Raw genomic sequence first — 17,289 nt, forward strand, 5'->3', positions numbered from 1 at the left:
AATCACTGCAGTTGTTAAGTGAATCATGCATTTGTCGAACGAATTTGGCTTTCCACATTGACTCTGCTGGTCGGAAGCCAGCTGGGAAGGTTGCGAATGGTGATCACGTGATCCTGGGACACTGCAACCGTGGTAAATACATGCAGACTGCCCAAGTACTTAAATTTTGATAACGTGGCTGTGGGGATGCTACAACAGTGGTAAGTGTGGAAACTGTTTGTAAGTAACTTTCTTCAGTGCCATTGTAACTTCGAAGAGCCGCTAAATGAATGGTTGTAAGTTGAGGACTATCTGTATTGGGATGTGCACAAAGAGGTTAAAGCAAGGGTCTTCAAACTTGGCCCTTTTATGACTTGTGGACTTCAACTCCCAGAATTCCTCAGCCAGGCATGCCTGGCTGAGGAATTCTGGGAGTTGAAGTCCACAAGTCATAAAAGGGCCAAGTTTGAAGACCCCTGGGTTAAAGTGATCAAAATGGCAGCTGTGACTTTGCAGTCCAAACCCACAGTCCTTTCTTAGCATCTGCCGTCGTGGGTTTCCTAAACCTGCCCTTCTGTAGACATCCCTGAATGGAGAAATAACAAATTTTAGAAAGGCAAAGATGGTGAATGGGCCTTTTGATTTTCCTTATTTCCACAGCTCAGTGAGCTGATGCCCAGACTGAAAGATATGGCAGCCACCATGGATGGGTTCCACCGTTCCTTTGAGTACATCCAGGACTATGTCAACATCTGTGGATTAAAAATCTGGCAGGAAGAAGTATCCCGTATTATTAATTACAACGTGGAGCAGGAATGCAACAACTTCTTAAGGACAAAGGTATTCAACAGCCTTATTAAAAAGGCTGCAGAATGTATGGATGTCAACGGAAAAGAATATTTGTAGCTCAGGGTTCAACTACAGCAGTGGTTCTCAACCTTTTTAATGCCGCGACCCCAACTGGTCGTAAGTCAAGGACTAAACCGGTCGTAAGTCGAGGACTTTCCCTGCTCGGGAGCGTGCGCATGCATGGTTCCGCCCCCTGCGCCGGCCGAGGCGTAGCTGGCAGGCGGCAGAGACGGAGCAGGCCGACCACCAGCTGGCCCAGCCCAAGGGAGGTAAGGCACCCGCCGGAAAAGGGGGGAAAAATGGCGGACAAAAAAAATGGCGGCCAAAAAATGGCGGACAGCCTTGCTTGGCGACCCCCATGAAATGGTCGATCGACCCCAAATGGGGTCCCGACCCACAGGTTGAGAACCACTGAACTACAGGGTCCTTGATGCTGTCTGAGCTTGGTTGTTTTCTTGCAGACACTTCATTACCCAACTAGGTAGCATCATCAGTGCTAGAAGGAAAAGGGTTGCTCTCTGTTTATATACGTAGCTTGCAGAGAATAAACCCCACTCCCTTCTACTACTGATAATGTTACCTAGTTGGTAATGAGGAATGAAGCATCTGCAAGAATGCAATCAAGCTCAGAGAGCACCAAGGAGCCCACAATGGGGTTAGTGAGTTACTATCTTATTCTTAATGCTGCTTATTCAGAGCCCTGGTGTCCTCCTCTGAATTCCTCCTCCATTTCGACTCCAAAAATGACTTGAGGAAATACTCTGCTGGCTGTAAGGATCTCCCCAAACCTCTTCACAGAAAACTGGACAGAAGGAGAGAGTAAAACCGTTCTGCCACAAGAAGTTCTCAGGACTGAATTCACACATTTCACTAAGACATTGTTTCCTTATTTAGTCCGCTTTAGTGTGTTGTGTGAAGCCAGCCGAATGTAGTTTAGTCAGCAGATCATGATTGAGTAAGCTAAAGTTTAGCACGGTGGGTTAATCCAGCCCCAGGATTTATTGCACTAGACTTGTTTCACTCACTTCTTCCAACGTTATGTTTTAAAGTTACACAGTCCAAATGCAAACGCAACGGTTGTAAGGCGGCCACTGCAATCATTAAGTGAACGCCACTGTTGTTAAGCAAATCCATTGTTCGGAATGGGACAACTCGCCACGGCCACCATTGTTTGCTATGGGGTATTTTTGCCTAAATTTGGAAATAAATGCTGGTTTCTAGCAAATGTGTCAAAAATGGCACACATGGCTATGTGGGGGGGGGGAGAGAACAAAACTTTGAAACCAGGTTGTAAGTGCCTGGGGTGGTGTCTGTCAAAACTTCAAACAGTCACTGAGTGATCAGTCATAAGTCAAGGAGTACTGGTAGATGCTGTGGACAGACTGAGAGCAGCCATCAAGAGCCCTGAAACCAACACTACTCATAGATAACACTAGATAGATAACAGTTACTGTCATTTTTTTACTGCGAGCACAATGTCACACATTAAAAACGAAATTTAGTTGCTTGCTCTCAAAGTCTACACATACATAACACACATTTAAACGTACTATATACAACATATGTATAGACCTACACCCTTACATATAAGTATCATATAAATATTAATCACTATCCATCTTGAATATATAACGGAAGGAGGAAGCTTTAGAGTTCACAAGGTTAATACTGTATGGAAGAAAACTGTGACTGAATCTGGATGTTCTGCTTCGGATACCACGAAGCCTCCTCCCAGAAGGTAACAAGGAAAACAGGTTGTGAAGAGGATGTTAGTGTCCCAGATAATCTTACGGACCCTGCTCAAGCAACGCTTATGTGCTATGTCCTGGATGGGAGGGAGGGAGCTGCCAATGATCTTTTCAGCCGTCCTCACCACTCTCTGCACCGCCTTCCTGTCTGAAGCAGTGATGCTTCTAAACCAGACTGTGATGCAGTATGACAGGATGCTCTCGATCGTCCTTCTGTAGAAAGTGGTCAGGACAGGGGAAGGAAGATGTGCTTTTCTCATGCGATGCAGAAAATGCAGGCGCTGCTGTGCCCGCTTCACCAGTGTCTCGCTGTTGAGTGACCAAGCCAACCTACTTGTTAACTGCACACCCAGGAATTTGATGCTGGTAACCATCTCTACAGGTGAATCATTGATGCACAGAGAAGTGTGGCCGTGCCTGCCTTTTCTGAAATCGACAATGATCTCTTTGGTTTTTCCAGTATTTAAAATTAGGCTGTTTTCCTTACAGCAGTTCACCACTAGGATACTGTAGTCTTGAAAAACAGCCTGATATTTTTTTGGGGGGGGGGGACCTGCAATTACGTATAGTCAGAGATAGCTCAGAATGATTTCACTGTGCATGTCTTTCAGATTCAAGACTGGCAAAGCATCTACCAATCCACCCATATTCCAATACCCAAATTTGCACCTACAGACGAATCTGTTACTTTTATTGGTCGCCTCTGCAGAGAAATTCTGAGAATCACTGACCCAAAGTAAGCAGACTACATAATTTGCAGATTCCCGTAGAAAATGGGCTATTTCCTGACATCTCCACATAGGATCAGCAGACTAAACCAGACAAAAGTTTCATAAAACTCCTACCCCTTCATCTCTTACAGCAGGGGTGTCAAACTCAATTTCATTGAGGTTGCCCTCGGGGGGTGGGGGTGGCCTACTGGGTGGGCGTGGATGGAATGGGTGTGGCCTGCTGGGTGGGTGTGGCCAGCTCTACATCGTTTGCGTCAAGGGTGCTGTGGGGGCCTGGGCAGGAGTGGGACAGATCTGAGGGTCTCTGGCAGAAGGGGGTGGGACCAGGGCAAGTGCCAAGGCATGGTCCACTGGAGGAGTCTCACTGCCTGCTAAAACCCCTCTGCCGGAGCCCATGAAGCCGGATATGTGAAGTAGGCAAGGGCCATTTGCTGGCCACTTCCAGGCGATGGTGCATTTCTTCATTCCTCACAAAGGGTGACACCTCCCCAGCATGCACCCAGGGGGCGGGGCCGACACGGCAGGGGCTGGTTCCTCGCTGTTTCCAGACGGCCTTGTGGAGCTAAGACTGAATGCGTTTCAGCATAGATGGCCACCACAAAATTGTACATTGGCTCCCGGCCGGCCTGGGCCAGGGCCAAGGCAGTGGGGGCCATTCCCTCACTGTTTCCAGGATGGCTTTGCGGGCCACATGAAACCACGCATCCGGCCCCCGGGCCTTGTGTTTGACATGTCTGTCTTACAGAGTCTGTATCTTAAGAGGAAAAAGTCTTCCTCTCCTTCTTCTCCCTCTGTTTCTCCCCCCTCCTTTTTTCCTTTCCTTCCTTCTCCTTCCTCCTCCTCTTCCTTCTCCCTATCTCCCTCTCCCTGCTCTTCTTCCCCCTCCTTTTTCTCCTCCTCCCCCCACTCTTTTTTCTCCTTTTCCTTTCCCTCCCCCTTCCTCCTCCTCCTTTCTTCCCCTCCCCCTCCCCCTTCTGCCTGAACTAGTCAAAAACTCGTAACTATATCTCATTCCAAACCTGCAGAAGCTTTAGCCCAGAACTGACTCTGACTCTCAGTATGGAAAATTGCATAATTTAATGGATCTAAATTTTATTATTGCAGATCTTCCTGTTTCTTGTTTGGCCAACTTTACTCAATATCTGATTGCTTAAAGGTTGTTCACCCTTGCCAGCTTGCTCACAGATAAGATCCTTCCTTCAGTGATGGCTACTTACCTTTTGACAGGTCTGCCTGCTATATTGATCAGCTTAACACCTGGTATGATATGAAAACTCACCAGGAAGTCTCCAACAGTCGCTTGTTTGCCGAGATCCAGAACACTTTGGGAACCTTTGGTCTCAACGGATTAGACCGTCTTCTCTGCTTCATGATTGTCAAAGAGTTGCAGGTAACCAGGCCCCAACCCAGCTCCAGTTCAGCCAGACTATCACAAAACAAGTCCACCTGGACTAAGAAATGTGTACCATTTTTCTCTCCATTAGCCTCCTATAATCAGTTGTGAAAATACAAGTGGTCCCCAGTTAACCATTCATTCAGTGTCCATTCAAACGTACAATGGCATTGACGGGTGCTCATACTTACGGCCATGGCAGCACCCCTGCAGTCACATGATCACAATCTGAGCACTTGTTGGTCCTTATTTCTGACAATCATAGTCACATGATAGTGTTTGCAACTTCCCTGCCAGCTTCCCACAAAGCAAAGTCACCGAGGAAGCTGGCATGAAGTCATACGAACTTGCTTAATGTCCATCAGCGATAACCAGCAACTGCCATCTCTAAGCAGCACAGTCACTTGACATTGTGCTTTATGTTTATATCACTTAGAGTCGGAAATTCAGGTCCCAATTACCTTTGTTGAGTGAGGATTACCTGTAACCTTAAAGATGGAGATGGGCTGCAACCTAGACAACTGTCACACAAAAGGTAGATAGAAAGAAAAGAAGGAAGGAAAAGTACGTGGGAGATGTCTCAGAAAGGACTCTGCCTAGTTTTTTGGAAAATAAAAATAAAAGAGGGAAGAAAGATTTTCAGCCCTGCAAGATTCTGTTACTGTAACCTTATGATAAAAGATAATTTTAGTACTTATGGTTTGTGCTTCTTATCTGGACTACCTCAAAGGACTGACACTTCCAGATATGACGGACTACAATCCCCACATTCCTAACCAGCTTAGCTAATAGTGGGATAAATTGGGACTTATTTATGTCCTGCTTTTCTCTCAGGAGCTCAAGGCAACTTAGAAAACAAGATAGAATAACAAATAGAAGAATAACAGAGTTGGAAGGGACCTTGGAGGTCTTCTAGTCCAACCTGCTCAGGCAGGAAACCCCTGTACCATTTCAGACATACGGTTGTCCAAATTCCTCTTAACAACCTCCAGTGTTGGAGCACTCACAACTTCTGGAGGCAAGCCATTCCAATTTTCATCATTCTCAATTTTCTTTCTCCAGAGCCGGCAACTTTGGACCTGGTCACAGAACACACTAAAACCAGCATTTTTTCAGCCTTGGCAATTTTAAGATCTGTGGAATTCAACTCCCAGAGTTCCCTGGCCAGCATTCTTTTGAAGTCCACACATTGTAATATTTCCATAGTTGAAAACAAGGTCTTGGGTTCCATTCTGGGTTATCCATGCCATACAAAACACAGTATGTGCAACCGCAATGGACTTTTTCTGCAGAATATCCCAAAGAATCTTTTTTCTTTTCTCTCCAGAATTTCCTCATCATGTTTCAGAAAACAGTGCTGCATGATAAAGGGGTCCACGAAGCGTTGAAGTCTCTCATGAAGAGTGTCAGCCCTTTGAAAGGACTTGTGGGTAAGATCCTTAAAGCAGGGTCCTGGGCTAGAAAATGGCAAGGAATTGAATGGCTTTTGTTGTTGTTGTTGTTGTTGTTAGTTTCAAAGTCGTGACCGACCCATCGCGATCCCATGGACAACGTTCCTCCAGGCCTTCCTGTCCTCTACCATCTTCTGGAGTCCATTTAAGCTCACGCCTACTGCTTCAGTGACTCCATCCAGCCACCTCATTCTCTGTTGTCCCCTTCTTCTATTGCCCTCAATCTTTCCCAGCATTAGGCCCTTCTCCAGTGAGTCCTTCCTTCTCATTAGGTGGCCAAAATACTTGAGTTTCAACTTCAGGATCTGGTCTTCTAAAGAGAAGTCAGGGTTGATCTCCTCTAGGACTGACTGGATTGATCATCTTGCAGTCCAGGGGACTCGCAGGAGTCTTCTCCAGCACCATAGTTCAAAGGCCTCAATTCTTTGGCGCTCAGCCTTTCTTATGGTCCACCTTTCACATCCATACATTGCAACTGGGAAAACCATGGCCTTGACTATAGGCACTTTTGTTGGCAGGGTGATGTCTCTGCTTTTTAGTATGCTGTCTAGATTTGTCATAGCTTTCCTCCGCAGGAGCAAGCGTCTTTTAATTTCTTGACTGCAGTCCCCATCTGCGGTGATCTTGGAGCCCAGGAAGATAAAATCTGTCACTACCTCCATTTCTTCCCCATCTATTTGCCAGGAATTGAGAGGGCCGGATGCCATGATCTTGGCTTTTAGGAACCCTAAAAATAAATAAAATGAAATTTGGAAAATGAAAGCCCTGGGAATAATCTACCTCCTTGCCAGTTATCACCTTCTCTCTCTTTCTGTCCCTACGTAATAACAAGCAGTCCTGGACTTATGGCCACCATTGGGATCAGAATTTTGGTTGCTAAGCAATGCAGTAATTATACGAGTCATCACAGGACTGAACCTGATGGCAAATGGTGATCCCGGGACCATTGTAAAAGCAAGCCAGTTGCCAAGGGCCTAAATTGCGATCATGTGACCCCAAGGGTGGTGTGACCATCATAACATCGAGGACAGATCATAAGCCACTTTTTCCAAGGCCATTGTAACTATCATTAAATGAATGATCATCAATTGAGGATTACCTGTTAGTGACCAGTAGAAAAGGCATGTTATGGGTCCCATCTATGAAAGAGTGTCATCTGGCGAGACCCAGAAAGAGAGTCTTTTCTGCTATGGCACCTACCTTGTGGAATATCATTTCCCCCAAACTCCTGAAACCTAGACTGGTCCCCACCCTCCCAGCCTTTAGGAAGGCCCCAAAGACATGGTTCTGCACCGTGCCTGGGGGTCTGGCAATGATGGATGGCTCTTACAATGGCTGTGTTGGAATACTGACTGGAGAATTCTGGAAGTTGAAGTCCATGCAACTGAACACTTTCCAAGGTTGAGAAATACTGTCTTCAGAGTATTTTTTAATGGGGTGGAGGAAACAGAATAATAATCATAGAAGGAGGAATGGGAAGGCACTTCTAAAACTTGTTTTTCTCTCAATGTTCTGTTGCAGCTAATTGTAATAGAGTCTATTCTACAGCAATTACCAAAACACAGAGGATCTGGGCTGCCTACCTTGACACAATTATGAAGGTACTTTGGCTATATCAGTCATGGGATAGGGAACCTCTGGATGACCCTCTAGCTGAGAGAAGTTTGGGAGCTGCACCTTACAGCAGAATCCACATGGGTCTCCCCTTGAGGATGTTCTAAAAGTCTCTGAAAACGTGGATGTCCTCACAGTCCGTGATGTTGAAAAAGCTAAACAGAGTTGGACCTGGTTAAATCTTGGATGGGAGGTTATCAGAAAATCCCAGGCTTTTGGCTAGATCAGAAATTGGAAAGACATGCATATGTACATAAATAAAATGCAACAGCCATGTTGTTCTTTAACAGGAGGGTAAAACATGAAGTTTTGATTGCTATAAGAAGCAGCTAAGTTAGCTGATGCTTCATTAATGTCAGAATCAAACACTCTCCTTAAGTAGATAAGGTTCCTATTTTCTTGGGAGCAATCCTCTTAGAAATCAGTCAAGTCTTCTGAATCGTAACGTAGAGCATTAGGGTGCTCCCTCCTACACTGCACTTTTTCAGATAAATGGGATTCTGGAAGTTGTAGGATCAATACATCTAGGACAGTGATGGCGAACCTTTTAGAGACCGAGTGCCCAAACACTGGCCCCGCCCTCGCTCCACCCCCCCTGCCTGCCCCCGCTCTGCCCCCATCCCCCGCCCCACCTGCCCACAGGACCACTCACTGCCTCCAGGGCCCACCGCAGATCGCCCAGGCAGCCCAGCAGCCCTATGGCAGCCACACCCTCTGCCCGCGCCCTGCAGCATCAACTGCATGATGGGGCGTGAGGACAGTCTTGTCTACGCTGCCTGGCTGCGTTGCTCCGTGTGGGCCACGCTCGGGGGCAACTCTCCTTTGGGGGGCTGCTGGAGAGGGTCGCGGGGGGAGGCAAGGCTGGGGCAACGGCACGTGTGCCCACAGAGAGGGCTCCGAATGCCGCCTCTGGCACCTGTGCCATAGGTTCGCCACCACTGATCTAGGATGTCTTGGGAAAACCTTCATTAGGGCTATAATAGTAACTTTTAATTGGTAATCCTCAGTGTCCATTAAAAAAAAAAACCCAGGATGTTTTAGGCAATAAATTGTACTATTCATTCGTTTTCATTTTGGGAGATCTTTTAATTCTCATCATCTCTTCCCTAGGTTGGCCAGATGCAAATTTTAAGACGCCAAATAGGCAATGAACTGAACTATTCCTGCAGATTCGACTCCAAGCATTTAGCAGCTGCCCTGGAGAACCTTAACAAGTAAGACTGCAAGCTTCTTGAGGACCAGCTTGTATCACTGGGATGGCAACAAAGATAATAGCTTCTCATATTCTGGGACGACAACATAAATAATAATAACTTTTCAAATCCATGTGCATCAAAAGGGAGCATCTACACTTTGAGATGTTCCTCTCAGCTCAGAATGCAAAGCAAATTTGGGTAGAGCCATGGGTTCAAAAAAATAGGTTGCACCACAAAGAACGGGAAATTAGTCTCTAGTCATTCGTGGATCTTGGTAGCAGGAAGCAATTATCAGTCCAATGTTTGGAATCCTCCTGAAATCTGCTCCAGATTTATGTTCGCTCATAAATTCTTTATTTGGTGCTTAATTTGTAACCATGGCCATCAGTTCAGTTTTGAAAGAAATTAGGCCCGTTTGTGAGGGATCAAGTGAGAAGGGCGGCTAATCTCATTGACCCTTTCTGAGCTCCAGAATTACAAGCTACAAATCCTTAAATGCCAGCTGCTGGGGGAAAAAATAGAAAGGAGAATTTATTTATCTGTTTGTTAACTTTATTTCCTCTCTTACTGTGGGGCTACTCTAGGCGGCTTCCGATAGTGAAATGACGAGAAATGAAAAAGTGTATAAACGGAACAAGTAAAATAATAGAACAATAAAATAAACAACGATGAAGGAACACAGTGAGAATAATACATTAATATGATAACCAAACAGATGGATGGGTAGAGAGCAAAGGGGCGGGGGGAGGTGGAGTCTGCTATTAATCTAGCAGCCACCTCCAGCATGGAAGTTCCCCATCTAGTCCTTACGGGCATTCTGTACTATCTGTTAAATGTTTGGTATCTGATGACAACTCAATAGCAAGATTCTGACAGAGGGTATTTTATCCTTTTATTGAAAGGGAAACTGCTACAGACTTTTTGATAAGTCTTCCACTTCTAAGAAACTCGCTCCCCCATCATTGAGTTCACTTGAGTAGAGCTTTCTCCGTTCCCTTGGTAACCACTTTGATGAAGGAAAGACATAACTAACCCTTCACCAGATAATGGAAGAATCTCCAAATGTTATGAACTTCCAGTCTTATCTTTCTTCTTTCCTTGGCTTTGAAAAGACTATTAATCATTTCTTCTACATATGATGTTTTTTTGCTTGATGAATAGAATAGAATAGAATAGAACAGAACAGAACAGAACAGAACAGAACCTTGGAGGTCTTCTAGTCCAACCCCCTGCTCAAGCAGGACGCCCTGTAACATTTCAGACAAATAGTTGTCCAATTTCTTCTTAAAAACCTCCAGTGATGGAGCACTCACAACTTCAGGCTCTTGTGGAAGGATAGAGTGGGAGCAATTGGGTGGTGAGATTTCTACCCACTCAATGTTTGAGCTTCTCAAATCCATTCTAACTACTGCAGGATGTAGAGCACAGAAATAGGTTGGCCTTTGGCCAGATTCAGTAAAGCTGCTCTGGTGTTCTTTTGCCCTTATAGAGCAATCCTGGCTGATATAGAGGCCCACTATCAGGACCCTTCTTTGCCTTGCCCCAAAGAAGATAACACCCTCCTGTATGAAATTACCGCTTACCTGGAGGCTGCTGGCATCCATAATCCACTGAATAAGGTGAGACCCTTTTCCTAATTAAGCTCTCCCAGCCCTTGGGGCCATCCCAATCTGTTGCACCAATCACTGGCATGTTTAATCAGCATGGCCCTCTAACCCAGGGGTTCTCAACCTTGGCAACTTTAAGACTTGTGGACTTCAACTCCCAGAATTCAATGTGAGTTGAAGTCCACAAGTCTTAAAGTTGCCAAGGTTGAGAACCCCTGCTCTAACCTATGCGACACCATCTTTACTAAGAGGTCTCAGTTCTGTTTTTAACTGTGGAAAAACCGTGAATCCGGCAGGAAAAGAGGCAGCAGAGCTCAGATTGGAAGGGGGGGAGAAGGGGGCAAATGCGGAAAAATCATTTCTTGGTGGGTTTAAATTTAACACCGAACCCTGCAACAACTCTGGACAGTATAGACACCGTGGGCCACCAATGCAAACAGAAATAGATAATGTATTCGTCATCATTTCAAGCTTTTATTTCAAAAGCCCCGTCAAACATTCAGAAGTTGTGGGTAGAAAGGGCTTCTTTAGTGATGGTATCTTAATTCAACAGCATCTTCAGAAAACGTTCTCTGATTCTCAGCTTGATGGTCTGTCTAGTTTCTCAACTATCGAACGAGCCCATTGTTTTCTTTTGTTCAATAGATTATTTTTCCTCCCTCTGGTCTTTCTTTGCATTGATTTAGCATAGCATAATCTCTTTTTCTTCAGTTCTTTTGCGTGGTTTTTTTTTAAAAAAAAACTATAAGAATTTCATTGCTTTGCTGTCTGAAATGGTAATTATAAAATAATCTGGATTTTTTTAAAAAAAAAAATTAATACATTCTTTCCTTCAAAATGTTCTTTCCCAGATCTACATTACGACAAAACGATTGCCGTATTTCCCCATTGTGAATTTTCTGTTTCTGATTTCCCAGTTGCCAAAACTTCAATACAGTAAAAACTTAGGTATAGTATTAATTTTTCTATATCCTTTCACTTTAAGCATAGGTGATTGGAAAAGTATTTTCACTTTATCAAAATTACCAGCATTCAAATTTCCTTGCAGATAGAATTGCACAGGATTTAATTGCTTTAAATTTGTGCTATAATTCTTAGGAGTTCTGGTGAATTCCTGTGTATGTATATATGTATATGCATATGTATGTATACATATATGTATACATTTTATATATACATTTATTTATATATATATACACACACACACACACATATATATATATCTTATCTGTTGGGTGAGACACCCAGTCTACCAAATATAAATCAGTCTGTTCTGTGTTTCGCTCCAATCTAGGAGCATGTTTTGCAGGCAAATGTCACATACTGTGAACACTATAAATTCAAATACAGCTGCCTAACATGCAAGCTGCCCAGGTTCAAATCCCTGAAGGGTATGACTAGCTGATGAGGGCTAATGAGCCTGAAATAGCTATACTAGTATGCAGGTCTTGGCGTATTCGGGTCTTTTCCCGTGTAAGATTGAGAGTATCTTGGCGACGTTTCGACGAGGTCCCACTCGTCATCTTCAGGCTGGGGTCTTCGGCTTCGTGCTTGTGCGAGCAAAGTGTGATCAGAGCTGCCGTCTCTCTATAATATTGGTGTGTGTGTGTGGAGTGCTGGCTTAGTTGCTCTAGGTGGGTTGGTTGGCTGTGTGGGAGTTATTGTTTGCGGATTGTTTGGCTGTTTCGTAACATCCTGAGTAGTTGAGGTGCTGGCTGTGTGCCCATTAGTCTTTTGTGTTATAATGACCTGGGTAATGGGTTGTGTGATTACATCCTGAGATCTAGTGTAGTGATATCCTGAGTTTTGTGTTGCAACATCCTGGGTGGTTGGCTGTGTTGTAACATCCTGAGCTTTAGCGTTGTAACCTCCTGAGTTCTGTGATGCTCTGGACATCACATCACAGAATTTAGAAGGTTACAACGCTAAAGCTCAGGATGTTACAACACAGCCAACCATCCAGGATGTTGCAACACAAAACTCAGGATATCACTACACTAGATCTCAGGATGTAATCACACAACCCATTACCCAGGTCGTTATAACACAAAAGACTAATGGGCACACAGCCAGCACCTCAACTATTCAGGATGTTATGAAACAGCCAAACAATCCGCAAACAATAACTCCCACACAGCCAACCAACCCACCTACAGCAACTAAGCCAGCACTCCACATACCCCCACCAATATTTATAGAGAGACGGCAGCTCTGATCACACTTTGCTCGCACAAGCACGAAGCCGAAGACCCCAGCCTGAAGATGACGAGTGGGACCTCGTCGAAACGTCGCCAAGATACTCTCAATCTTACACGGGAAAAGACCCGAATACACCAAGACCTGCATACACACACACACACACACACACACATAGTTTTATATTTATATGGATATATTCTTTTGCCCATCAGTATAGGTATGTGTATATCTATAAATATATGTACATATAGTGTGTGTGTATGTAATTGGCTTCCTCTACTAAGAAATGGAGATGGGCACCACCCCCTAGAATTGGATACAACTGGAAAGAAGAACCCTTTCATGTACAAATTCTCTTTAAGTTCATTTTGGGGGATGGTTGTCCTTGAGTAATGAATGGACTATAATCCAAGGTAAATACTACAGAGGGAATCCATTTCGCCACGTATTCCCAAGCCATAGAGACCATCATGTAACACGAATTTTCCATAGTATTCTGAATTGCTGCCACCAGCTGTGCCTTACGTTGCAACCCCCAAACTATGAGAAAATGTATTAGGTTGGTTTTTGTTTTCCTTCAGGGATGGTTTGTCGAAAGCCAGCTGATCCCATTGACTGGCCACCTCTGGTACTGGGGCTCCTGACTTTGCTGAAGCAGTTTCATTCTCGCTACACTGAACAATTTCTGGGTCTGATCGGTCAGTTTGTTCGCTCCACAATGGAACAGTGCACCAGGTATCAACTTCTCCTTCACAAAGCTGAATCAAAGGTGTTAGGATTGGATTCCCCTTCAAATCGCAGCTGGCTAGCCATTGTCCAAGAAGCTTTAATTTGAATTTCTGAGCTGAGAGTTACCCTCCATGGTTAAGAAGACTTGAGTTGCTCAGTAGAGGGTGGAGAACATCTGGCCTTTGGATGTTGCTGAGTTACAGCTTGCAACCATGCAGGTTGGCGAATGATTAGAGATTCTGAAAGTTGTAGCTTACCAATATTCAGAGGGCCATAGTTTCCCCACCCTCAATAAAATTAAAAGTTTGATCACTGGTGGCTCCCTTGTCCCTTTTCTAAACCTGTTTCCCACTCACCTATTTGAAATGTGACGGGCCAAAGAAGCACAGAATTGTACACCAGCAATCCACCCCGTAACGTTGAATTTTTGTTAGTGGCTAAGTTCACATATTCTCAAGGCACAGTTTTAGTTAGCAAATCACAGGCAGCATGAGTTCACAAGACGTGCTAAGCCAAAATCAGTCAAACCACATACTGACAGTGTTTAAATCCTGTCCTTGACAGAGCTTGTTGCACCAGCTCTTCTTTTAATTCCTGTCTAGCTTAAAGGCTGGGAATTGTCTCTCAGTCAAATACTTACCAGGTTTAATCCCTCTTAGAATAAGAGGTGATTAAACCATCTCATGTTGTGGTTTTGTGCTTAATTCACAGCCAGAAGGTCCCAGAAATGCCAGCAGATGTTGTGGGCGCCCTGCTTTTTTTAGAAGATTATGTTCGTTACACAAAATTACCAAGAAGGGTAAGTAACAAGGGTTTTTTTTTTGAGAATGAGTCCAATGTACTGAATGGACAAAAACACTCAGCATTTATACCTGTATTTTTCAAGTCATCCTTAGATACGCATTAGAGCAGTGTTTCTCAACCGTGGCAACTTTAAGATACATGGACCTCAACTTCCAGAATTCCCCAGCCAGTATGATCATTTCTCCTAGGAATATCATTTCTGATCATTCTGGTTTTAAAAAGCAGCCACAGCTGAGAAAGATAAAGGAATAATTGAGCAGTTTCCTTTGCAAAGCTTGCTTGGCTTGGAACGTCACGCTCTGAATAACTTAGTTCACCATTAACTTGGGACAAGGCTCATTTTTTCTGAAAATAAAATTTGATCTGCAAATGGTGAGCTTAACCAAAACGAAAAGAATTAAGTATAGGTTTAACAAAAATAGCAATGGCTACGCCTTAATGATTCTTGTACAGTTGCAGTTTCCCACTTCATCCCTAAGCGCTTTTCTTCAGAAAGCCAACATCTCCTATATAGAAATAGTTTGAAACTTTTGGAAATGTAAATAAAAAGATGGAGGTTGGAACTTTTTTTATATTTTACTGCACTGAAAAAACTTTAAAATCAGTACTTTTTTTCTTCCTTTTTTGTCTCTTTCTGCACGTTTCTTTAACTTTCTCAGTTTTTTTTGTTTTATTTGTATTTTACCCTACAGTTAACTTTAATAAGAACATTTAAAAAGTAAAGAAACAAATATTTAACAGGAATAATAAGCCCTTTCTTTCCTTAGGTGGTCGAGGCCCACGTGCCTAATTTCATTTTTGATGAATTTCGGACAGTTCTGTGAAATATCAACTGCTGGTTCTGAATGGAAACAAGAAACAAACCTCAATAGGTGATAAGGAGGGGGGGGGAAGTATCTAAAAATGTATGAGTTTGCATAATCACTGAACATTAATATTCTTATAAAAATAACTGGAATCATGGTATCAAAGCCAATGGATTATTACATTTAAGCAGCGTGTTTTGTACTTAACCTATGACATACACAATTCCTTTACAAAAATCATTTCTGTTCCTAGAGAGCAGCATGTAAATATGGAACTATATTTTTTGTAACACAACTAAAAAACAATAACAGTGAAACGAGTGGATTGTAAATGTTGACTTTTTTCATCAGTGCATTATTTACATAGTACCATTATCTATGTTAATCAGAATCAGAGTAATGGGAGTTAGAAGGACCTTGGATGTCTTCTAGTTCAACTCTCTACTCAAGCAGGAGACCCTATACCCGTGATAGCGAACCTATGGCACGCGTGCCATAGGTGCCACTCAGAGCCCTCTCTGTGGGCATGCGCGCCATCACCCCAGTCCTAGGCCTTCAGCTGGGTTTTATAAAACCTTTTCACTTTAGGCCTCCGCCACCATGTGCAAAAAAAAAAAAAAGGTTCAATCAATCAATTTCAACTTCTCGCAGGAAAAAAAAGATCTCGCAAAGTTGGAATTGATTGATTGAACTTTTTAGTCCCACCCAGTCTACCGTTACTACCGCAGCCACGCCCACCCAATGGGCCATGCCCACCCGGCAGCTACGATACATAAGTGGGTTTTGGGTTGCAGTCTGGGCACTCGGTCTCTAAAAGCTTCGCCATCACTGCCCTATACCATTTTAGACAAATGGCTGTCCAGTGTCTTCTTTAAAACGTAAAGTGGAGCTCCCACTACTTCTGGAGGCAGGTTGTTCCACTGATTAATTGTTCTAACTGTCAGGAAATTTCTCCTTAGTTGTAGGTTGCTTCTCTCCTTGATTAGTTTCCATCCCCTGCTTCTGGTCCTGCCTTCAGGTGCTTTGGAAAATAGGTTGACCTCCACTTCTTTGGTGGCAGTACATTAGACATTGGAACATTGCTGTCATGTCATCCCTAGACCTTATTTTCGTTAAATTAAATATACCAATTCCTGCAACTGTTTTTAAATGTTTTAGCCTCCAGTCCCCTAATCATCTTTGTTGTTCTTCTCTGCATTCTTTCTACAGTCTCAACATCTTTTTTATATCGTGGAGACCAAAACTGGAAGCAACATTCCAAGTGTGGTCTTAACCAAGGCATTATAAAGTAGTACAAATACTTCATGTGATCTTGATTCAGGTCCCTCTGTTAATAACATATACAATGTTAATATACAATTGTATACAATATACAGTTAATGAAGCTTGCATGCTAAATATTTGATCCGGGGTTTGTTGACTTCCTGAATTATCTGATATTAGACTGTGATGCTATCTTTCTCCTGTTACCTGGTTAAATGCCAGCAATCACAGCAATCTTGTCATATACTTCTGCTAGTCTCATTGACCCCTTAGCCAAATAAACCAGCCATGCTTGTAATGGACCATGCTATTCAAAGAATGTCTTAACGGTAAGGCTGGACCATAAGACAGCATTATATTTATTGCAACAATTTTTTACTTGCTAATTCTCCTGTTTTATCTTAGTTACTTAAATTTCTAATTTAGCTAATACATCATATTGCTGTTTGTTGTCTCTCTCGTCCGCAATTTGAGGTAGCCTTTTCCATATAATTACAGAGCTTCAAAACTTGGACAACATTGAAAAGAAGCTCAAAATAACTCCTTCTCAATTCTGTTTAGCATAAGATGAGAAATTTGGATAGGCTTTCAAGGTAGGCTAAGTCAGGAAACACACTTCAAGGATTCCAGTAATGCTACTTTAATTATTATATTAAGATATAATAACAAATTCTTGAAAGTCTGTCCAACTTTCTCTCTGTCCCATCTTATATTATACAAAATCAAGGTAGGGTTAGAATTTCTGCCTCATATCCATTTCCGGACACCCAATTTGCAACTATCACAGAATCCAACCTTATAGAATGTGAGAATGTAAATTAAGAGTTGACAAAAATGATCAGAAAAGCAAGAATTTATTATAAGTTCTGGGCTATAATAATAACAAGAAGAATATAGATGTTCAACTCCATCCCCCAAAA

At 43.2% G+C, this 17,289-nt stretch overlaps 1 protein-coding gene across 1 annotated transcript in view; it reads left to right on the forward strand.

Annotated features, from left to right (window-relative positions):
* WASHC5 (WASH complex subunit 5) overlaps nt 1–15,186 on the forward strand; it is a 33,964-nt gene extending 18,778 nt beyond the window's left edge. The window contains exons 15-25 of the mRNA XM_015825186.1: nt 640–819; nt 3,188–3,312; nt 4,535–4,697; nt 6,028–6,130; nt 7,673–7,752; nt 8,876–8,979; nt 10,451–10,580; nt 11,420–11,516; nt 13,349–13,502; nt 14,208–14,295; nt 15,068–15,186. Coding sequence (XP_015680672.1) covers nt 640–819; nt 3,188–3,312; nt 4,535–4,697; nt 6,028–6,130; nt 7,673–7,752; nt 8,876–8,979; nt 10,451–10,580; nt 11,420–11,516; nt 13,349–13,502; nt 14,208–14,295; nt 15,068–15,124 — 1,281 coding nt within the window. The 3' untranslated portion in view covers nt 15,125–15,186. The remainder of the gene's footprint in view (nt 1–639; nt 820–3,187; nt 3,313–4,534; nt 4,698–6,027; nt 6,131–7,672; nt 7,753–8,875; nt 8,980–10,450; nt 10,581–11,419; nt 11,517–13,348; nt 13,503–14,207; nt 14,296–15,067) is intronic.
* Nucleotides 15,187–17,289: the final 2,103 nt, after the last annotated feature.

This window comes from Protobothrops mucrosquamatus, unplaced genomic scaffold (genome assembly GCF_001527695.2).
Source record: "Protobothrops mucrosquamatus isolate PMUCROS unplaced genomic scaffold, P.Mucros_1.0 scaffold2536, whole genome shotgun sequence".
In the NCBI taxonomy this organism is placed as follows: Eukaryota; Metazoa; Chordata; class Lepidosauria; order Squamata; family Viperidae; genus Protobothrops; species Protobothrops mucrosquamatus.